General features: G+C 43.8%; 1 protein-coding gene across 5 annotated transcripts in view; it reads left to right on the top strand.

Moving 5' to 3' along the window:
* Positions 1 to 23,441, top strand: part of APOLTP (apolipoprotein lipid transfer particle homolog) — a 180,907-nt gene that overhangs the window by 43,370 nt on the left and 114,096 nt on the right. For all 5 annotated transcript variants that reach the window (XR_016438623.1, XM_090023138.1, XM_090023140.1 and 2 more), the window contains 5 exons: positions 1,552 to 1,717; positions 7,515 to 7,697; positions 12,354 to 12,506; positions 14,418 to 14,562; positions 18,722 to 18,880. Coding sequence is in view for 4 of the 5 variants with exons in the window: in XM_090023138.1 (XP_089879264.1) it covers positions 1,552 to 1,717; positions 7,515 to 7,697; positions 12,354 to 12,506; positions 14,418 to 14,562; positions 18,722 to 18,880 (806 nt within the window). In the remaining variant the exon portion in view is untranslated. The remainder of the gene's footprint in view (positions 1 to 1,551; positions 1,718 to 7,514; positions 7,698 to 12,353; positions 12,507 to 14,417; positions 14,563 to 18,721; positions 18,881 to 23,441) is intronic.

Raw genomic sequence — 23,441 nt, 5'->3', positions numbered from 1 at the left:
GCTGAGTTGTAAACACATTGCAGGGAGGCGCTAGTGGGCTTGGCCTTGGGCCCAGGTGCTCAGCAGTTTCCAGAAGTAGGATGGATGGCATCTAATGGGAAAAAATGGCAGACAAAGGTGTTTTTAATGAGAATGGTCATTTGGTTTTGGCTAGAAGGCAGGCTAAGTAATGGCCCTAAGTAGCAGCATACCCTGTTTTTTACAAGTATATTCTACATTGCTTTGTCTCTAGGTCCTTTCCTCTACACTCTTCCCCCACCTCCTTTTCCTCCATGGGAACCCATCACTTACTGCTTCAGGTGCTTTGCTTTATAAATCTTGGCTCAGTTTGTATGAAAAAATGTCACTTGGATTCCATTTTTATCTACTTTTTTCTGCTTTTCTTCCTGAGTCAATACAAGTCAGGATCGTTTGGAAGTGATCCACACAGCTTGCTTTAAACCAGGTACAAGAAGAATCCTATCTTGGTGAAATCAAAGTTACATGGACATTTATTAAAATATTTTTAGTGATATATTAAAAAGCTAAGCTGTTTGGCCTTTCCAGGTAAAAACCCAACATAACCTAATTTCTTGACACTGAAAAAATGGTCTGGTGGAGACCATACATGAGAATAATTTCTACTACTTCTTCTTTGTAGTCATATTACTAGTACCATGGAAATTAGTCTCACATGTAGTTTTTCATAGTTCAAGCTTTCACCAGCCACAAAGAACAGAGGTAGGTTAAAAAATGTAAATAAAAATAAATTTTTTGGATGTTGGTGTTTTTAAAGATTTTGTTTCTGCTCTTAACTGGTCCCAGCTGGCTTTCCCATTCCTACAAATGATTTCCTTTCTAATAGAATGCTTTTTACCATCATTGCTGACTCCAAGTAGGAATGTCAAAACCCCTTGTCTAGCCTTTCCAGAGGTCAAACAACTTAAAGTTCACAGAAGGTTTGGTGGGAAAAAAAAAAAAAATCCCAGGTTTGGATAAAAAAGCTGTGGCTGCTGGCCAGGCTCCATGTGACTGAATTGCCACTGCTGCAGCTTTGGGAGCCCCCAGGACTCCAGGTAAGGCTGCTGGAGCCAGCCCAGTGGTGGCCCCAGCCTCCTCTACCCCACCCAGGGTAACTTGCCACGCGCCAAAATGCATGTGGCATGGGTGTTCCCTGGCAACAAGTAGCAGTGTAGCAAGGTGTGCCACCGCTACTTGTCCCCAGGAAACCAAACATCCATGCTTGTCCGGATGCAACCTAGATGTTCAATTTGAGACAATCCTTCCCAATTTTCAGATGCCTTTCTTGAAATTCAGGTCCCTGGTAGGCACCCAGAACCTGAGATGCCCAAAATAAGTAGTCCCAATCTTGGCCTAAGGATCTATGATTCTGCAGCCCTCAAAACCAAGGGCACTCCTACCACTGACTTTAGTTCATAGGCCCTCAGTTCGTTAATGGGCTTTCATTTCCTTTGAAGCTAGATCAGCCTTAGGGTGCCAGAAGCTAGTGTTCTTTGACTCTTTGATACTTTGTATTGGATCAGGTTTAACATTTTTTCTCCCCTGTTTTAGGCAGCCACTGGCAGATGCTCTCCCATCCTGTGCTACAGAGGCTTGTGTTTTCCTTATGAAAGAAATTATAGTCTCAAAAGAAGTGGAAGAGGACAAAATTGAATCTTTCCTTTGGTCACTGTCATTCATTCTGAAGCCCACTGCAGGCATGATCAACTCTCTTGCTGTGAGCAGACCATTTTTCTTTCTATCATTTAAACCAGCTGGTTCCTATTCTCTGGGTATGCCTACACGTGTATTAGTGTGACGTGGTTACTGTGCATTAAGTTTAGTACCTGTAATAACAGGTACTAACTACATATGCAGTAATTGGTGCTATTGGCAGTAGCGGTGGCATATGCCTTCTAAGTGATGCTAGTGCACAGCAGACTAATTCTACTGTGCATTAGTGCAATAGCATGGCGTTTGCTGTAATGCACTAATGCACAGTAGAATTAATCTACTGTGCATTAAGTGTCTGTATATTAAACTCTAGTACAGGAATGATATAAATTGATAAGAAACTCTATTCATTTATATGATTTATAAACTGTCTTTCACAATGAAGGGGCTTACAATAAGTGAACAGAATAACTTATAAAACAGGAAAACAAACAAAAGAACAAAACAGCATATCAAATAAAGTAACCTAAAAATACTCCAGCCTAGCTTTGTTTGCTGAAAGTCTGCTGATTTAGGAGGGTTTTTACAGTGCTTCCAAAAGATGTCAAGATTTGGGCTCTGGTTCGCCGCGAGAGGAAGGGAATTCCAGAGCTGAGGAGTGACTCTGCTCACCTTCATTTGTAAAAGTGATTTTGGTGATGAGACTGGGAAGGAACTGATGCTCCCAACACATTTCATCTGGGACTCCAAAAGAGGATATGAACAGTACTCAGTTACAGGTGCTTGATGTAGACTGGCAGCAGAGAGAAAAATACAGGGGTAAATACTGAAGTACCCTTTGGTCCAGAGAGACTCGTCCCTGTGAGTCACATTTCAGGTTTATCAGTACAGCATTGTGGGGAAACTGATACTGTTGCAGCTCCTGCTGTAGCTGTCCCTTCAACTAAAGAGGGCTGCCAGTTCAGTTTCAATCCCACTCTGCAGTCCTGCCAATCTCCGGCATCTTTTCAGAAGCACTGTACAAGCACATTCCAGCCTTTGGTCAGATTTAGTGCTATTGAAGATGTTATGATTTTAACTTATGCTAATTGCGTATATGTGCTCTGTGTGTACTGTAATGTGGACTTCTTTCCTATGTGGAGTGTGATGTGGGTCAACACATTTCAGCTCATGTAGCATTTGACACCTTTCACTCCAACATTCGGAGAGAAGGATGGAGAATTTTCATATTCCCTAAGGGGACCTTAAGCTCTATTATGTTGTACTTGCACAGAGCCCTTCTGTCGGGCTACCTTTCTGCAGGGGCCAATGACTGAAACTTCTATAAATAGGGTTTTTGATGGGAGTACTTCAAAGAGTTTGGTTCAGTCAGAAGGGCACACAAGCATGAATGCGCTTCTGAAGCAGTATTCTCTGAAGATTTTCTTGGCTTGCAAAATTAAGCTCAGGTTCCTGTTAAGAGATGCTTGTTTGTAAGATTCCCAGTATTTCTGTTACTGAGAAGACTGTAATGAACAACCTGCCTGGCTCTGGCTCTGGCATAACAAAGGGTGGAGGGTCTCTGTAGAAAGGAGAATATGAGATTGCAATGCACCAAACAGTTCTTCTTCAGTTTACCCTGCTTCATCAGCTTTATAGGTGATTTGGCTTTTCAGAAAAAAATGTAACATTAAGACCTCTGAATAAAATAAATAGCTGACCAAATTATGAACAAGGCACAGACCAAAACTCATCTACAGAAAAATGGCCATTGTTCCATGCCTTCTGCAGCGAAGTGAGGAAAAGGTGCAAGAGGAACGCAAAGAGGCATTTCCAGGGGGTGTAGGGGAAGAAGCTCCCACCACTGCACCGGATGAACCACCCGACTAGCGACTCCTGGCCAAGCAGTGCACAGTGGTTGGAGCTTCCCCCCTCCTGCACCCACCCAGATGAGCCTCGGGTTTGTCCCACACCCGCCCTGCCCCGCTCCACCCCGGCTGGACAGCACGTGCCCCTGCCCCAGCTCCAGCCCTATTCCTTCCTCTTCATGGGGGCCTTTATCTGCCTCCCCCCATGCCCCTTCCCTCCCCATACACTAGACTTACCAGCTGGTGTCAGCTCTCCATACTGCTGGGCTGTGCTCCTCACTGCCTGTACTGCACTGCACGCATGCAAGGGCTGTTTATTGGCCAAATGATCGGGCTGATATGGCCAGTTTCCGATATATTAAATTTTCTTTGTATCGGTGCTGAACTGATATCAGACTGATATATTAGTGCACCTCTAGTTCTCAGGCTTCTAACCATTGTTGTTACTCTACACTGGATTCTTTCCAGTCTGTCCACATCCTCCTTGAAATGTAGGGTCCAAAATTGGACAAGGTACTCCAGGTGAGGCATTACCAGTGCTGAATAGAGCATAAAAATCCCTTCCCTTGCTTGCAAGTACAGGCAACCCCTGCTTAACGCTGTTTCGCTTAGTGCTATTTTGTTATAACACTCATTTTAAATTGCTACCTGATTCCAGTTAGTGCTCAATGAGTTTCATTATAATGCTTGCAGTCACCATCTTTGGCCAGTAAAAACACTTGCGGTCGCCATCTTGGGTTGTCAAATACTTTCAGTTTTGTTTAACGCCCATTTTGCTTAACGTTTGGTTTTTGAGGAACCAATTAAGAGCACTAAGTGGGGGTTGCCTGTAACACTTCTATTAATACAGCCCACTGCACTGTTTTGCCTTTTTTGCAACAAGAACTGGTAGTACTGTCCTGTTTTAGTTGGCCAGAGCTTAATAAATATTCATGTAACTCAATGTGTTTAAAAATCCCCTAGAGGGGGAGGGGCAGAAGCAAGCTATAACAAATCATTATTTAACAGAGTAAAATGTCTCAATAATAATTTTTTGTGCATCTTTGGCTTGATTGCCAATGATCTATTGATTAGACATGAAGAGTCAAACTAGCTGTTTCTCACATCCTTCTTTTCCTGATCAAATGTTATAGACTAGGGCAGTAGGAGGACAGCTGCCAAAGAGTTTTGTAGGCTTTCCACAACATCTATTAGGAACAATTCATACTGCATTCATAACAATTCATAACAATTCATATAATATTCATTGAGTTTTCTGGATCCCTGCTGAAATGAAAGGGTTTTTTTAGCAAAAGCATATTTACTTCGGAATTTGGGGTGATCTGGGGTTTGACTACAGATTTATAGGACTAATAGAAAGATACATTCGTTATGAAAACAGACAGACTCTCAGGGACACAACTAGCTTTCAGTATTTTTGTCCTATGTTGCCTTTAGTTGAGAAGTTTTTTTTTCCAGTTTTTTAGAGAAGATTGCATATTGGAGAACCATCTGTTAATAGCTCATGACTCATGAGTCATGGTCCTGCAAGCGCTTACACATATGTACACCTTTTACTCATGGAATTGCCTCATTAAAATTGTGTGTTATATTAAAAGATTGACTATCTTGTATAAATGATGATTCTGCTCAATGGCCATGCTGTATTCATACACATTCATTACACACTGAGCAGATATGTTATGAACTGTTGTTGGATTTATTCCTGTCTTTAGGGTGCTAGGACTATGATTTTTTCAACAAAGTCTCCCCTGTCCCTTCTCATCCTTTTTCCCTCCAGCTGCTTTTTTTCCTTTCCATCTCTTCTTCTCTCCAGGTGCTTTTTTTCCTTTGCATCTCTTCTTCTCTCCAGCTGGTCTTTTTGTTTTCCTCCCTGGACCTCCACATCTGCTCTTAATCTGATAGTTGGTTTGGGTTTGCAATTCTGTAAGAAAGCTAAATTGTGTAGGGGTTGAAAAGCTCCTAACTGCTATCTCATTACTAAAGCACAAATCAGAAACTGCTTTGATTGCCAGCAAGTGCAACAGAAACCTGTTGCCAAATCAACAATATATATTCAATCAATCAATTCAGTCAATATCCTGTATAGAATTGTGAACTCCCATTGTTTTCCAGGAGAATTAACATACTTGAATGTCACACAAATCATATTTGTATACAGGCAACCCTGGCTTAGTGCTGTTTCGCTTATCGCTATTTAACTACAATGCTTGTTTTGCATTGATAGCCGATTCCACTTAGCGCTCAGCGCGTTTTGTTATAATACTCACGGGCATGATACAGCTGGCACTGAAACTGATGCTAATCCTGACAGCCCTGATTCTGGTGATTTTTGGTGGCTTGTGAAAGCTGGTTTTGCTTAACACTTGGTTTCACTTAATATTCAGTTTTTCAGGAACCAATTAAGAGTGCTAAGCAGGGGTTGCCTGTATTATATATCCCAGCTACCAAAATAATGTAAAATATAAAAATAATGAAAATGGAAATAATCCAGTTCCAAAAATTAAATATCAAAATCTTCCAAAATGATTTTCCCCCAGAAATTCTGTTAAATGGGAAATCTCCAAATATTTATCTTTTTTTTATTCCAAGTAAAACTTTAATTTTGAAATCTTGACATTTCCCATAAAACAGAAATCCAGCATTTCAGCCTATTGTAGCTATAGCAGCCACAAACTTCATAGACTGCAGGTCCTATCTGAACTTAAAAGGCTAACTTTATGTGAGTAATGGTTTTCAAGACTCGGCTTTATATACAGCATGTGGGTCAACCCCGTATTTTAAGGGCTTGCTTATAAATGGCATATAAGTGACTCATAAATGTTTTATAGCACTTGTAAGCATGCCAAATGCATGAGAGGCATGGATTATATATAGCTATAAGTATATCAGTGGAAGGTGATATCCATGATTATAAATAACTTATTGGCCCATTGGAGTAAATGGTTGGGTACTTAGATAATAGTTTAGAAAGGGATGACCCTGCCTTGAGAGGGGTTTGAACTAAATCTCCTGAACAATCTCCCAGGCTTATTTTTCTATGATTCTATGACTAATCATTTATTAACTCTTGGTATTAATGTTCCATTCACGGGTAATAAAGTGTCACTTTTTATTATAATATTGCTCCCTTCCACCTCAATAAATGTTTATATTTAATGTGTGCACCACAATAGTTATATCTGATCAAAATTATACTACAATGGGGGGCCTTTATTTAAAACACTTCCCTGTTGAGAGTACTTTAGAATAGCCACTTGTATTAATGTCCACACTAGCTACAGCTAGAGTACAACAGTGGTTTCTATATGTTGTATCTTGATATTAACTTGGAGATCCCAGTCCTATTTGTGATAAAAATGCAGCAGTGTCTAACTAAGAGGATTGTCTTGGAGTACATTTCACTTTGGAGGGAAGCCTCAAGTCTTTCCTTGGATTGCAAATCGGTAATATTAAGGCCAGTTCAGTCCTCATTTCATAGAATCATAGAAAATTAGGGTTGAAAGGGGCCTCAGGAGGTCATCTAGCCCAACCCCTTCCTCAAAGCAGGACCATCCCCAACTAGATCATCCCAGCCAAAGCTTTGTTTAGCCAGGTCTTGAAAACCTCCAAGGATGGAGCTTCCACCACCTCTCTGGGTAACCTGATCTAGTGGTTTACTACCTTCCTAGTGAGAGAATTCTTCCTAATATCTAACCTAAACTTCCCTTGCTGCACCATTGCTCCTAGTTCTGCCATTTGTACATGTGTGGCTGGAAGAATTTCCTATTGGACAACCCCCTTCTGGGGCTGTGATCTGAATTGCCCTGGGATATTTTTATTAAGCCTTTCAAAGAAAAAAATATTAGAAAATGGGGGTTGTTTCAATTTACTGCTAATCTTAGGTTGCTTCTGAAAACTATGAAGTTGTTAATGCTTACAAATCTCTTTGAACACATAAATGCCATAAAGTGTTAAGAGTACTAACAAGAGAGCTACATTTCTTGAGCAGTGTGTCCTTTTGTTGGTTTACAGCCTTTGCTACAATCACCAGGAGCAAGCCAGACTACCTTCCTAGGAATAACAGCTATGGTGCATAACTTCTGTTCGAGTAGCAGTGCCTGTAACCTGGTACCTGCAGTGCAGATGGTAATAAGGATTCTGGAGGGATACCTGGGAAGAAACTGCAGCTTGGAAGAATTGGAAGACCTCAGCCAGGTATCTGCCATTAGATATTTGTGGAATAACTCCACAGAGCAGCTTCCAGTTTCAAATGGCCACTCTTTTGTTCTACTGTCTTGTGATACAATAATATTAAGTACTTGTATGATAAAAATGAAATACAATGCAGTAATGACACAAATGTCTATAAGTTCGTAAGTGTTTCTCTCTCTATAAATTCAGATATGTTCTTTAGTATGTGGGATGAGGTGGGCAAAAAAAGCCTTGGTGGACAGAAAGAAGTTGCTATACCACCACCTGTGATGTTACTGATTCACATACTGATTCACTCTGGGCAACCACAGCATAGCTGGAGTTGCTGGGCATGACACTTGGTGGATCTACTGCAGAAGGGAAATTGTATTGTTCTGGTTGCTTCCTGTTTGAGCTTTCTGTTGCTCTGGGAATGAATTAGTGCATATTCCTAGATTCTTCCTTTTGAACTGTTTTCTGTTCTTTTGGACCTATCTTCCTACCCGTTCTCCTTTCACTTAAATTAGCTTCCTCTTTCTTCTACTTAAAACTCGGACAACCATGGTAGTGCTACAAAGTATAACAGGAGCACCAAAAACATGTAAAATATCATGTGTTTTGTGCTTCCTGGTATTTATTTAAGGTCCCAATGTGCAAAGCATTTGCACACTTTATTTTTTTTGTATGATTTGAGCAGTCTGTTCACTCTCACTTCTGCATACATTACTTAGTGAAAGAATAATTCATAAAACAGTTTTATTTAATGGGAATTTCAAGTGAACTTTTGAGATAAAAATTCCATTCCTGAACTTCTTTGACTTCCCTGTGGGTCATATGATTATAGAAGGAAAATGGTAATACAGGTGGAAAAGGTCTGCTGTATGAGGTTATCTAGTCCTGTCTCCTGGCCTGGGCAAAATTGTTCCCAATTGTGTATTTTCTGATGCTGCATCTAGCCTCGTTTTTAAATGATTCAGGCAATAGCTCTTCTACCATTTCCCTTGAGGCACTATTCCATAGTCTAATAGCTCTCCCCATTAGAAACTGTTTCCTGATAGTAAGCCAGATTTCTCTTAATTTGTTCAACATGTATTTCTCAGCAAGCCTAGTTTTCTTTCAAAAAGCCATTCACATAACAAAGGAGTTTTCCCCTTGGTATTCCATGCATGAGCTTTACATGAAAATACATAATAATTTGATATTTACAGTCCTGTGAAATCCCAAAACTCTGCAGAATGTAGCCAAAGGTTTCACACACTCACTGTTCAATGTAGGCCCCTTGGCACAGATCTCCAAAATTATGTCCATTGAAATCAATGGATGTTGGACAGCTAACATTTTTACACATGCTCTGGGAATGCGGCGGGTAGGGGGCAGGATCTTTTAATTAGAGTGTCTCCAAGAGCCACTCTAATTAAAGCACTCACAGTGTCTCGTGTATCAGGGTCCCTGTGCTTCAGAAAGGTGGTGGGGGTGCTTTAACTAAACCTTGATGAACCAGCTTTAGTTAAAGTGCCCCCACTGCCATTTTGAAGCACATGGACACTGATACACAAAGTATAGGCTGATAGAGCCATCCTAATTAGCATGATGCGCTGTACAGTCTCTCCGCACATCTACAGGCACCGCACCCCTACATATCATTAAGAGTCTACATACTAAGCTAGGCACCTAAATACAAATGGCTTAATCTTTTAGAGAGCTGAGCATCCCTCATCTTTATTGAATTCTGAGGGAGATAAAGATGTTCAAATGCTCACTTTCATGGCCTTTCAGGGGCTGCAGTGGCATAACGGGGAGGGAATAATAGGGGCAGCTGCCCTGGGCAGTGATTTCAGGGGGCAGAAAAAAGTGTGGTTGCTGGTAACCATGGCTGGGGACAGACATTACACACAAACTGGTTTAAACCTGTAACAGAACAGATGTTCAGTGCACATAAACCAGTTTGAAAATGGCTGAAACTGGTTTGAGATAAACCTGGTTGAATGTAGTATCAGACTTAACTGATTTGGCTCAAACCAGTTTTAAGTAATATCTGTCCTAGACCCCTTGCTGGTTTAAGATAAATCAGACTCCCCCAGTATCCTGGCGTGCTCTCTGGGTTGGATGGGGCTCTCCGCTTCCTGGCTGCAGCTCCAGAGACTGCAGGCTGCTTCCCCTCTCCCCCTCACCACTCTCTGCTAAGCAGGAATTCCCTCCTCCCCTCTGCCTTGCTGAGGAGGTGTCTGTGTATTAGTTAGCAGACAACATGCTGGCTACCATCTATGCAGAATCAACAGGTAGCTGGTAATGTCCCTCTGTTGTTTTCTTAATGGGGTGATAAACCCCACCAAATCTTTGCTGTGCTAATCAGAGTATCCTGCTAGGGCCTGGCCATGGCTCCCTCAGCTCAGTACTGTGGAAGGAAGGGAGGGCTGCTCTAGTGCCCCCCCAGGTTCTAGCCTGAGCCACCACAGGCACGTGCCTGCATTTCTGGGATGTCTGTGCAGTTACAAAGCTGATTTAGCCTAGCCAGGTTAACCTAACCTGCAAAGATTGAATCAATTCAGCCTCAGGCATTTTGAATGTCTGTCCCTAACCTATGTGTTTACATTCACAATCCTGGCAGCAACCAGAAGTTGGTCAGCTCCATGCTGAAAGGGGTAGGAGGAAGAGGATTGTGGCTCTAGAAGAATTCTACTAAAATTGCCATGGAACAATTAACATCCAAATACAGTGGAAAGAATCTCCTGGCTGAGATCTTATCAGAAACATCTGACAGCAAATGGGGCCTCAGGGTTATTCATTTACACTGGCTTCTATTGCATTTAATCTTGGTTGGTTTCAGTTACTCCTGACTGACGCTGGTACAGGAGAAAAATCAGGCTTTGTATGATGCAGCTTATCTAAGAACCACAAAAAGATCAGTTGACCTACCAGAACTTGAATCTGTTGATATATGGAGTTTAGGCACAGTAGTGCTATTAAAAGGCGGTCATTTTCCAACAGTTATCTGGTTCCAACCATTGTCCATGCTGTCGGATTTTTGCAAAGTTGCTGGTTTCCCTAATATTTGATATAGGAAACAGCTGTGGTAATTGTATGGCATCTGTTGGCAAATGACTTTTTAATCATCCAAGAAAGAGACTTGGGGGTCATCATTGACTACAAGATGAACATAAACCTTCAATGCGATGCTGCAGCTAGTAAAGTGACCAAAACGCTGGCTTGCATTCATAGATGCTTCTCAAGCAAATCCCAGGATGTCATCCTCTCACTGTACTTGGCCTTGGTGAGGCCGCAGCTGGAGTACTGCGTCCAGTGTGGGCCCCACAATTCAAAAAGGATGTGGAGAAGCTTGAGAGGATGCAGAGGAGGGCCATGCACGTGGTCAGAGGTCACGAAAACAGACCTGATGACAGGCTGAGAGCTATGGGGCTTTTTAGCCTGGAAAAGCACAGGCTCTCCAGGGTGATCTGATGGCCACCTTTAAGTTTATCAGGGGTGACCACCAGTACCTGGGGGACTGTTTGTTCACCAGAGCGCCCCAGGGGATGACGAGGTTGAACGGTCACAAACTACTACAAGACCATTTCAGGCTGGACATAAGGAAGAATTTCTTTACTGTCCGAGCCCCCAAGGTCTGGAACAGTCTGCCAGCGGAGGTGGTTCAAGCACCTACATTGAACACCTTCAATAGTAAAATGGATGCTTACCTTGCTGGGATCCTATGACCCCAGCTGACTTCCTGCCCTTTGGGTGGGGGGCCGGACTCGATGATCTTCTGAGGTCCCTTCCAGCCCTAATGTCTATGAAAATCTATGAAATATTTGTATCCAGAAATCCAGAATTTCCCACTACATTTTTTACCCCAATCAAAATAAGATATGGTTTTAAAGTACTTGAAATAGTTTATGCTATACCCGATCTGCTGTCATGCTGAAATGCATATGAACTATATTTTTATGTCTTTGTAGTTTTACTGTTCCAAGCCCAATTTCACTTAAGTGCCATTTTGTGACACAGGGAAACAAATTTTCTATGCATGTACAGCCTTGTCTCAACTAAAAAGGATTTGCTGGTATATGCATCCATGTAGTTGGTATACTGAAGACACGGTTTACACTGGCAAAAAAGTGGTTTTATTGGCACCAGTTTTCCGCACGAAATAAGTAACTCTGGCAAAAAGGGCTATGTTGGTAGTATAACTGCTTCTACAATAGCATTTTTGCTGGGATAGTTTTTTGTTTTTTTCACCATGCTACTAGATATAACTATGCCGACAAAACTTTAGTTTGTGACCAGGTCTAATTCTCTGGTTGATAGGCAGATGGTCTTCAATCACCTTTTTTGATCCAAACTGCTAGCCTGGATCAAGGGTGCTACCAGTAATTTCTGTTCTGAAATTTTGCAAGGAAAATTCAGCTGTTCTAAAGTATCTAATATAATACTCTTCGCATCCTGTCTACAGGTGAATTTGGTTTGTGGTTCAGTCTTATGATCAGATCATATTTTCTGTTCATTGGGAATGTCTCATGCTGCAATAAATTGCAACAATGAGCAGAAGTCTGTTTTAGGCAGAGAATTTTGAAGCAAGGCATGATAATGTGGCCATAATAAAACATTGTGTACAGATGACTGGATACGTTTGCAAGAGTTCCAGCTCCAGTTTCCCATCCTGCCTTGCTTTTGTATTTTCAGACGCAATTAGTATTAAAAGCAATTGGAAATGCAGGTCTGGCAGCCACATCTCTTACTCCTGTCCTGAGTTCATGTGCATTCCAGAAAAGCCACCCTACCGAAATCCGACTAGCAGCCATACAGGCCTTCAGACGCATTCCCTGCGCTGCCAACGTAAGTGACTGACACTGTCAGTGGCTGATGGTTTATTATTGTTATATTGGATTGTAGACTGCATGCTATAAATTACGGACTAAACAAATGGCTGGAAACTGAGTTTAAAAGTATCTCCCAGCAGAACTCTTTCTGGAAAATACCATGCGCTTCTTAGAGAAGCGGAAGAGCTATTTGGAGGATTTTTTTTGACAAATGTCATTTTTTTCATAGGCAAAAAGGTACAGGTAAACGAACTATAAATACTGCATTATAGATTATGAGGTACTATGTCTTGGCTTGTGTTTGGACAACTGTGGCATCCCAGTTGGCTTGTTTTGGTACCTGTTGCTGGCTTTCTAAAGCAGTAACTTGAGTTGTGTGGCTTGCATGTTTTTGCTGAAGACCTTAGGGCAGTTTTTTGTTTCTGTTTCTGTGTTTTTTAACATTCCACGCCTCCGTCTCCACTTGTGAAATGGTAAGTCTCAGTACTGGAAGTTTGATGCAGTAGGCAAAATAAGGGTTACATCTAGGACATTCCTTTTCTTAGCTAGCTGGAGGAAAGAGCTAAATATAGTTGTTAGCACAGCACTTGGTATAAAAGTCTAAAAAACTATATCCAGCATGTTTTACTGAAGCAAAGCTTGCCTAAAGCATGTTTTCTACAGAGAAAGACGACATTTTCTGTAACACTTGAGAAGACTTGCATGCTGAGTTATACCCAGAAAGATAATGCATTTTCTGCTAATTTTATGAGTCGATGTATTTACCATGTAAGCTGGCATGTAAGTGACAGACATGATCCTGTCATTGTTACTAGCTGCCATTGAAATTGAGTGAAATGTTGAATGCAGTTTCATGGTATAGACAAGTGGTTTTTTTGCAATATCTTTTTATTGAACCAACTGTCTAGGTGGGAGCACAGGTGGATTGAGGAGGGGTTTAGTTGTCCAGTTGCATCCCACTTTTTGATTGCTGCTCCACTCAGATTTTAAAAGAAACTGTCTAGCAGGAGCAGCTGCATTGCTGTTCACATGAGCTGAGGGAGTCAATTGACTTCGTGGCTCATTATTATTTAGCTGATTTCTGTTAAACTCTTTCCTTCATAGGTGTTAACATTTGATCTTCTGCTAATCAAGGTATCCTTTCTTATACAGTTATCCTGGTAACATTTCTCTGCTCACTTCCAGCATGTCCAATAAAGGTGTACCACAACCTAGGACCCTGTACTGGGTTGCTTTACTCCCTGTGGATTCAAACCCACAACAAATCAGTCAAGATGGGGAAGGGAGGGACAGGGTTGAAGGCAAGTACAGCTGCATGCTGGCTGTGATGCAAAGCTCAGAGGCAGGAGGGAATTGCAAAGATGAGGCAGAGGGAATCGGTAACTCCTTTCCTGGGTTATTTCTTGCAGTAGGTGATGTAGTCTGGGATGCTGAGCCAGCGGTGTAATCAGGGCAGCATAAAGCTGGGAATAGGTGGAACCAGAGCAATTGGTCTCTCCGGATGGGGGCACTACAAAAAGCTGAAGCGAGTCCTTTCCTGACCCAGCTGTTTGTTTCTATATGTTGAGAATGGAGGGCAGCGGAGACCAGCTATGGGCATGGTGTGGGGCGGGGGGTAGTTAAAGCCCTGCCCCTGCCTGTCCCTTGGTCAGGGTCTTAGGGGGGTAGGAGGAAACATTTGGAAGGAGTTCTGAGGGGAAAGGGGCTGGATGGGAGTCATGGCACCAAAGGGCTTTTGAAGGGAAGAGCATCTGCTCACATGAAGAAAACCTGCTTACGCACAACTGTTAGCAGGACCAGACTCTTTATGTGGAACTTTGGATTTGGTCCAGTACTAGTGAAACTTTTACCTTAAAATCAGTCCATGTGAGCTATGTTTGGGTACTTGGGTCCTTTAGCCTGTTTCTGATGATTTTTCCCCTTTTAGCGCACCGTATTAGTCCAGCTGTATCAAGCCGCTGATGATGATGTGGAAATAAGAATTGCTTCATATTATATAGCAATGAAATGTCCGAGTAAAGAGCTATTTCGCCAAGTACAACAGACTTTTCAGCGAGAGACATCTAGCCAAGGTCAGCAGACAAGTACTTTTAATATTTTAATTTCTGGCTCTTTTAAAGATTTTGACTTTAGTAGGAATCTTAAGCTGCAAGCAGCAGCAGCCCATCTCAGGTCCACCTTACATACTTTAAAGCAATTATAATTGGCTTTTTTCCTTTAAAAAAAAAAAAAAAGGATAGTTCAGTGAAAAATGAAATAAAAGCAAGAGAGGGTTTCCCCAGTTTTTTTCACTTTTTGTAATAGACACCCATTTATAATATCAAGGAAAATTAGGGATAAACATGGAGCCCTGCTAGGTATTATTACATTCTGAATACCAAATGGCTAATTGCATAGTTTCTGGAATGGAGAAAGAGAAAAGTACCAGAAAAATGAACATTTTCTACATTTCTAAAAATAACATGGTAAGAAATGAGGATTGGAAAAATATTTTTCCAAGTATTTCTTTAAAATGTTCCTTGTTTCCCTGACTTATATGTGTCTATTTAGTGCAGAGTGCACTTTTGTTATTAGTGATTCACCTTTTACTGACTACAGCTTCCACTGCGCTTCTCTCCTTGTCACTTTGCCTTTGCTGTAAGCTGAACTACCCCCAAACATTACAGATGCAATAGAATACAACATACAGTGGGAAATAAATGCAAAGGAGGCCAAAACTAAACAGCAGAGACAAAGCATGTCTGGAAAATCCAGAGAGAGATGCATTGATTCTTTTTTTTCATTAGTTGATCAAAAAGCTTGTGGAAACCTTAAGAGGTTTTTTATTTTTCTGGAACTGTCAGCAAGACTTGCCGAGGTATCATTGTGACAGGAGCAACTCCTCAGACCACTGGAGAACAGTGTGGAAACGACAGAGGTAGTGATAAGCAACAGGAACAGCAAATCATTAATAAGTCTATAAGTGAAAAATACAGTTAAGAGAATAAGGTGGTTTAGAAAGGATCTAAAAAACTTCTATCTTTCTTATGGACTTATAATATGCTGAAATATATTGTACCTAGGTAACAGTGTAGCAGCTGTTTAAAACATGTATAAATATATCTGGAAAAATAGTAGAGCTCAGACAAGTATTATTACTTGTTTGCTTTATTTCATCCTGCTTACTTGAGTAACTCTTTGGGGCTAGGTACAGACAGTCAAAAATAGGGCTGTGCGAAACAGCGTCATTCCATTTCCACTTGCGCTTTGAGGTTTTGACAGAACAGCGTTTCGTTTCAAATTTTGTCTGGATTCAAAACTGCTGTGCCATTTCATTTTGTCAAAACAGTGACACTAGGGCTGCATGAAACACTAGGTCTCTGGGATTTTCAGTCCAGAATTATAGCAGCAGGACTTTGCAGGGTTGCTTATCACTTCCCCTCCCTTCTAGGTGCCTATGGGATTTGTAATCCACAGTTGTAGCCAGCAGTAAGTTTGAGCAGGGGAAGGGGTGTTCAACCCCCCTTCCTGGTCCCAGACCCCACCTGGGGTTTGCCGAGGGAGGGGCAGTCCTCCCCGTTTTGACTGGCCTGCATCTCCAATCGGGCTTGTCCCCCACCCCTTTGTCAGCCAGCCCTCACTGCCCCAGGTAGGAAATGGAGGGGTGGGGTCAGCCCTACTCTGTGGAGTAGGCAGTACAGCCCAGCCCAGGGCTGCAGAGCATGCTGGGATGCTGGGAGACTGTGATTTAATTTGAGGCAGGAAGGGGTCTGGGAGAGAAGTTTCATAAACTGGTTTGACACAGATCAGTTAAGTCTGATACTGCATTCAACCAGGTTTATCTTAAACCCGTTTCAGCCATTTTGAAACTGGTTTATGTGCACTGAACATCTGTTTTGTTACAGTTTTAAACCAGTTTCTGATCACTTAAACTGGCTGATGTGTAACTTCTGTCCCTAGCCTGATTGATTACTCTCTGATCTGAGCCAGATTGCTGCCATGAGATGCTGAACTAAATGCTAAACCTGAGCAGAAACACTAGGCACCACACTAGGTTTCAAACACCGATTGTGTGGTGAATTGTCCAGAGAAGAAGCAAGTTCAGTTAGTATGAAAGGAATAAGAATTAGGGTTGCATAAAAGCGAAAAATCTGTGCAGCTGCTTTTGCCACACACGAGTACTTAAACAAATTCAGGGCTGGCTGTGAAGGGGGTTTGCTCAGAATGGTTTCAGCAGTCATCAATTAATGGTTATAAAGCCCAGTGATTTCAAGTCTGTTGAGAATGAATATGTTTTGCGATCCTCTTCTCGTTAATGTGATGTGGAGAAAATAAAATCAGGGCTTACTTCTACAAGCAGGAGTCCAAAACTATTGTTTGTCTGCAGCAGTGATCAAGCTCAGTAGTCTTAAAAGCCTGTGTAGTGTGCCACTTTTGTCCTGAACCACTGTACTTGCAGAATGTAAACAGATACAGGAGATAACATACCCAAAGCTTATGTTAGACATACAAAAAACCTAGAACTCTTGGCTTGAAAATGATACCTTTTATTAGACCAACTGGGAAATTGCAAGAAAATTGTCCTTTTCTGCAAGCTTTCAGGATCAAAGTCCCTTCATCAGGCTCTGGGAAAAGTGTAGATGGTACCAGATGGTAAAAAGTCCTTATAAGTAGGAAATAAATTTCATTTTTGCACAGAGGAAGCTGAAAATGGAAGGCTGTCTCCCTCTGGGTCCATGAGAGTGTCTTTTAAAAGTCAAGTCTTGCCTCTTGTGTCTCCCCGCCACCCTTGCACCTGGCTTCTGCCGAGGTTTTTAAAGCTCCTGCAGTGGTGGTCGCAGCTGCCGTCATCAGCCAGCTGCTGCCCAGCTTGATTGACAGCCACTTGAAAAGGTGGCACAACACCAGCTCATGCAGCTTCTTCCTGTTCCTGTCCTGCCTCTCCGGTGGGTTTTGAGGAGGGCCAGGACCCCTGAGTCCTCCACCGGGAGTGCCGGGGTCTGTCCCTGGTGCTTCTGGTCCCTGAGGGTGGCCCCCGCCACCACAGTCTTCTTGTCTCAGGTCAACACGGCTACCAACTATACTTCTAAAGCTTATGTTGGAGTTTTTTCATGTATTTGATTCTGAACAAGGTACTAGAAAACCAAACCCTTTTATGAAGAATACAATTGTTTTAGATACTACAACTCAGGTTGTCTTATTTACAGTTAATGCACAGTGGCTGGGAGTTTCAAAAACAGTTACAGTCTCAGTAGTGAAGTACTTTATTTACCATGTGACAAAGGCTTTTCTTGCCAGTTTCCTCTCAAGTGTGTCTGCACAGCTGGGAAATGAGAATACTCTCTACACAGGGTATGGGAAACAGTGCAGCATCGGCAGCTGGATTTGCCTTTCAGAATAACTGTACCGAATCTCTTGTCTATGGTGTTTGTAACCACTAGACTACATGTCAAAGTTAGGCATAGGGTGCAAGATGACCTTATGATCAGTTCTTCTGATGACCATCAGTATGTTTCTACATGAAATAATTTCTTTCTTTTTTTTTTTTAAGGAAATGTTGAAAGTTAAATTAAAAGATTAAAAGAAAGTGAGGGGAACTGGACTGGGATGTAGGGCAGCTAGGCTCTGTTCTGGACCATGCTATTAGCTTCCTATCCTGTGATGGGGAAAGCTGTGAAGAAAAACACTCACACAACATGAAGAAGCTAAATTAAGGCTGCATTCTGACCTTCTGAATACTTGACTTTGTTCTTTAAATGTAAATTTGTATATGTGGTATTACATAATGGACAATCTTCACTGTGAATTAACAGAGAATCTGCTCTGTTGTACTAATAGAAATCCACAATATATCATTAGGGCCAGACTCCTATAACTGGTCAGCATGCCAGATGCACTTAGTTCAGAAAATCCCTTGCATACTGCAAATAATGAGGTTGATTAACTTTAAAAGCTATTTACTTAATTAGACCAATTGGTAAATTTATAACTGTCAACAGGGTAACTGCAGATAAAATCTGTCCTTTCTGTGATATTCTAGGATGCTCTAGGACTGAGTTTTAAATAACTTTGCCACTGATGAGATTAACTAGTGAGCTAGATTTTGATCTCAGTTACATAGAAGTGTATAAAGTTGGAATTAATTCCACTCAGCCAGGAGAGTGATTTTGATTTACACAGGTGTAAAGTGAAAAATCTGGCCCAGACGATTCTTTCTTCTCTGTGATTTACAGAAATTTCTCTTTGTTTCAGTGGGTTCTTTTGTTTGGAGTCACCTCTCTCAACTCCTGGAGACAGATGACCCCCTGAAAGAATACCTCCGTGACTCCATTCCTGATGACATTCTTAGCAAAGAGTTTGATTGGGAAATGTGGAAATATTCCTCATATTCAGATGTCACTTTCCATTCAGGTATGTGTGCTCTTCTTGCAAAAAAAGCCAACAGAATCCTAGGTTGTATTAACAGGAGTGTCACTTGCAGATCAAGAGAAGTGATTCTTCTGCTGTGTTCAGCACCGGTAACACCATCTGTTTTGGGCCTCGCACTTCAAGAAGGACACGTACATTTTGGGAAGAGTCCAATGCAGGACAACAAAAATGATCAGAGACCTGGGAGATGAGACTTATGAGGAAAGGCTGAAAGAATTAGGGTTGTTTTAGCTTGGAGACGAGTAGACTGGGGGGTGATGGGCAGAGAGAGCTCATAAGTCTTCAAATACCTGAAGGGTGATTATAAAGAGGATGAAGATGGGCTTTTCTTGTGACTTTTGGGAACAGAACTAGGAACAGCAGCCTCAAGCTGCAGCAGGGGAAATTTAGACTGGAGATTAGGAAGAACTTTCTGAATATGCAGATGGTCTGGTATTGGAACAGGTTATCTAGATAAGTTGTATAAGCTCCATTCTTGGAAATTTTCAAAAGCAGGTTAGACTTGGCTGGGATGGTTAGGTGGGGATCATCCTGCCTTGTGCAGGAGGCTTGACTAGATAACCTTGTGAGATCCCTTCCAGCTCTGCTTTCCTGTCATTCTGTGTTCCTGTGTTGAGCTATAGAATTGGATGCTATGCAGCAGGCCTGTGGGTTAAATCCTTGTGGCTTTTCTATTCTTTCACCTCTTCCTTTTTTCATAGAATATTTTCAATTGTGAATTAATAGAACCCCAAAATGTATCAGAATCAGGACCATGATTCTCTCTTACTTATGTTGATATAGATCAGGAGGAAGTCCCCCAAACTCTACAGTGTGCCATAAAAGTATGTGAAAAGAAATTAGCCCAATGAACTTAATTTTCGTGCCTGCCGCAAATTCTTTTGATTTAACAATCACTTTGGTGGACAGCCATTGCAGCCAAGTTATGGATAGTGTTCTGGTCCCTGCTGCCAGTGTTACCTTATTTCCTTGATTCTAAGATGAGTGTTTTTGCCCATTTTAACGTGTGTGTGTGTGTGTGTGTGTGTGTGTGGAGTCTCTTATATTAAATTGCATGAGGCGTGGGAAAGGGGGGAATATCCAGCTGCTTTGGCTTAGGTTCCAGTCCTACCTGAGGTCAGGGCTATAACCACAGCAGCTGCCTGCCTTCTCCTCTCCTCCCATTGCCTCTGCACCCACTATCTCCCCCCTACAACCTCTGCTCCTCAGCATGCCCCTCTCCTTCCTCCACTTACCTTGTCTCCATGCTAGCAGGCTCCATGCATGCTGCAGCCTGGGACACTGAGCACAGCTGCTGACTAGCCCATAGCAACGGTGTACAGCCCACACAGCTGCTATAAGACTGGCCTGGTGCCATGCTCAGTGATCCAGACTAAAAAGGGGATGGTACCTGCCAGCATGGAGCATATGCTGGGGGGAAGGGGAAGAGCAGAGGCTTGGCAGGGGTGTGTGTGGGGAGGAGGGGGGCCCCCAAGGCTGAAGCAGGGGCAGGCAGGGGGCAGAGGTGACAGGGAGATGGGCACAAGTAAGGGGAAACCTGCTTGACCTCCCTATATTTCCTGCCTCCTCACTGTGTGCTCCCCTGCGGTGGTGGGAGAAATGACTTAAAGATGATAACAGGTAAGTGATGGGGGACAGGGCATTGCTGAGACTAGGGGGTCAGTGGGCACAACCGTTGGAGGCCTCAAATGCCTCTACACGAATGCTCGAAGTATGGGGAAGAAGCAGGAGGAACTCGCCCTCCTCCTAGCTGTCACCAGCCCTGACATAGTAGGGATCACAGAAACGTGGTGGGACTCATCGCATGACTGGGCGGTGAGTGTCAAGGGCTATAGGCTATACAGGAGGGACAGGATAGGAAGGAAAGGTGGAGGAGTAGCACTCTACATCAAGGAGGAATATACTTCCTCGTTAATTAGCAAGGGGTAGAGGGGGGGCACTCTGAGGTGCTCTGGGTTAGAGTAAAAGGCAGTCCAGGGGAGAGAGACTTAACGGTGGGAGTCTACTATAGACCTCCCAACCAGGGAGAAGAGCTCGACCAGGAATTCTTAGGTCAGCTCACAGAGGCAGTGAGGGCTAAGGATGTGGTCATCATGGGGGACCTGAACTTCCCAGACATCTGCTGGGAGGAGCAGTCAGCCAAGTCTGATCGCTCACGTCGGTTCTTAGCCAGAGTGCAGGACCTCCATCTAACCCAGGAGGTGCACAGCCCCACCAGGAGAGACGCCTTGTTGGACCTGGTGCTGGCCACGGGTGATGACCTGGTGAGGGGGCTGCGGGTGATGGGCCACCTGGGAGACAGTGATCATCGCTTGCTGGAATTCACCATCCAGCGTAAGGTGGCAAAGGGCTGCAGCAAGGCAACAGCCCTAGACTTTAGGAGGGCTGACTTCAACAAGCTAAGGAGGATCGTTGGGGAAGCGCTGAGGACCCAGAGGGGAAGGGAATCAGATGTCGAAGGGGAGTGGTTGCTCCTTAAGGAGACGATCCTCCATGCCCAAAGGGAGGTAATCCCAACAAGGGTCAAAGGGAGCAGGAGGGCACATAAACCCCCATGGCTCACTAAGAGCATCCGGGAATGTCTCCTTGCTAAAAGGGAGGCATACACCCAATGGAGAGATGGGGTCATCACCAAGAAGGACTATGTTACAGTCGCCCGAGGATGTAGGGGGGCAGTCAGGAGGGCCAAGGCAGAGATGGAGATAGGACTAGCTTCCCGGATTAAGGACAATAAGAAGTCCTTCTTCAAATACATAGGGGGTAAAAAGAGGGTCCCGGGTAATGTGGGGCCCCTGCAGGACACGATGGGCAACTTAGTCATCACGCCAGATGACAAAGCTAACATATTTAACGATTTCTTTGCCTCTGTCTTCCTAAGTAGGGACCAGTCCAGCCACCTCCCTGCTGGGCCCCCCTCGGGCCCCGGGAGAGACACGCCTGGGCCAGGGGTTAGTGAGGAGTTAGTTAGGGTACTTCTGGAGAGGCTGGACGTGTTCAAGTCCGCTGGTCCGGACGATCTTCACCCTAGGGTTCTACAGGAACTGGCCGAGGTCATTGCGGGACCCCTGGCGCGGCTCTATGAGCACTCGTGGTGCTCTGGTGAGGTGCCGGAGGACTGGAAGAGGGCCAATGTGGTCCCTATCTTCAAAAAGGGAAAAAAAGAGGACCCGGGAAATTACAGGCCAGTTAGTCTTACCTCAATCCCAGGTAAGCTCTTTGAAAAAATTATCCTGGCACACATCCAGGAGGGCCTTGCGGGGGAATGCATGCTCAGGGGCAACCAACATGGGTTCATCAGTGGCAGGTCTTGTCAGACCAACCTGGTGGCCTTTTACGATCAGGTCACCAAATCATTAGACGCAGGGGTTGCTGTGGATGTAGTCTTTCTGGACTTCCGGAAGGCTTTCGACACTGTCTCTCACCCTGTCCTCATCAAAAAGCTGGGAGACTGTGGTGTCGATGCCCACACGGTCAAATGGGTCGCCAACTGGTTGGAGGGCCGCACCCAGAGGGTGGTAGTGGATGGGTTCTTCTTGACCTGGAAGGACGTGGGCAGTGGGGTTCCGCAGGGCTCGGTCCTCGGGCCTGCACTGTTCAACATCTTCATCAGTGACTTGGATGACGGGGTAGAAAGCACCCTGTTCAAGTTTGCTGATGACACTAAGATGTGGGGGGATGAAGGGTGCACTAGGATACAAGCTGACCTTGACAGGTTGCAACGGTGGGCAGATGAGAATAGGATGGGGTTTAACACTGATAAGTGCAAGGTGTTGCACATGGGGAGGAAGAACCGGCACCACACTTACAGGTTGGGGAACTCCCCTCTTGTCAGCACGGAGACGGAAAAGGATCTTGGAGTCGTCATTGACTCCACGATGAACATGGGCCGGCAGTGTGGGGAGGCAGTCAAGAAGGCCAACCGTACCCTGTCATGCATCCACAGATGCATCTCGAGCAGGTCCAGGGAGGTGATCCTCCCCCTCTATGCGGCACTGGTCAGGCCGCAGCTGGAGTACTGCGTCCAGTTCTGGGCGCCACACTTCAAGAGGGACGTGGACAATATGGAAAGAGTTCAGAGGAGGGCCACTCGTATGATCAGGAGTCAGCAGGGCAGGCCTTATGAGGAGAGGCTACGGGACCTGAACCTGTTTAGCCTCCACAAGAGAAGGTTAAGGGGGGACCTTGTGGCCTGCTACAAACTGGTCAGGGGGGATCAGCAGGTATTGGGGGAGTCCCTGTTCCCTCGTGCGCTGCCAGGAGTGACCAGGAATAACGGTCACAAGCTGGCGGAGGGTAGGTTTAGATTAGATATTAGGAGGCGCTACTTCACAGTCAGGGCGGCTAGGGCCTGGAACCGGCTTCCAGGGGAAGTGGTGCAGGCTCCTAGCCTGGGGATTTTTAAAAGGAAGTTAGATGAGCACCTTGCCGGGGTCATCTGACCCCGGTGCTCTTTCCTGCCAAGGCAGGGGGTCGGACTAGATGATCTACCTAGGTCCCTTCCGACTCTAGCTACTATGAAACTATGAAACTATGATGACCCTCC

Source organism: Crocodylus siamensis, chromosome 12 (assembly GCF_052110815.1).
Source record: "Crocodylus siamensis isolate JL-2025a chromosome 12, ASM5211081v1, whole genome shotgun sequence".
Lineage (NCBI taxonomy): Eukaryota > Metazoa > Chordata > Crocodylia > Crocodylidae > Crocodylus > Crocodylus siamensis.
This window is presented reverse-complemented; position numbering and strand designations above follow the sequence as displayed.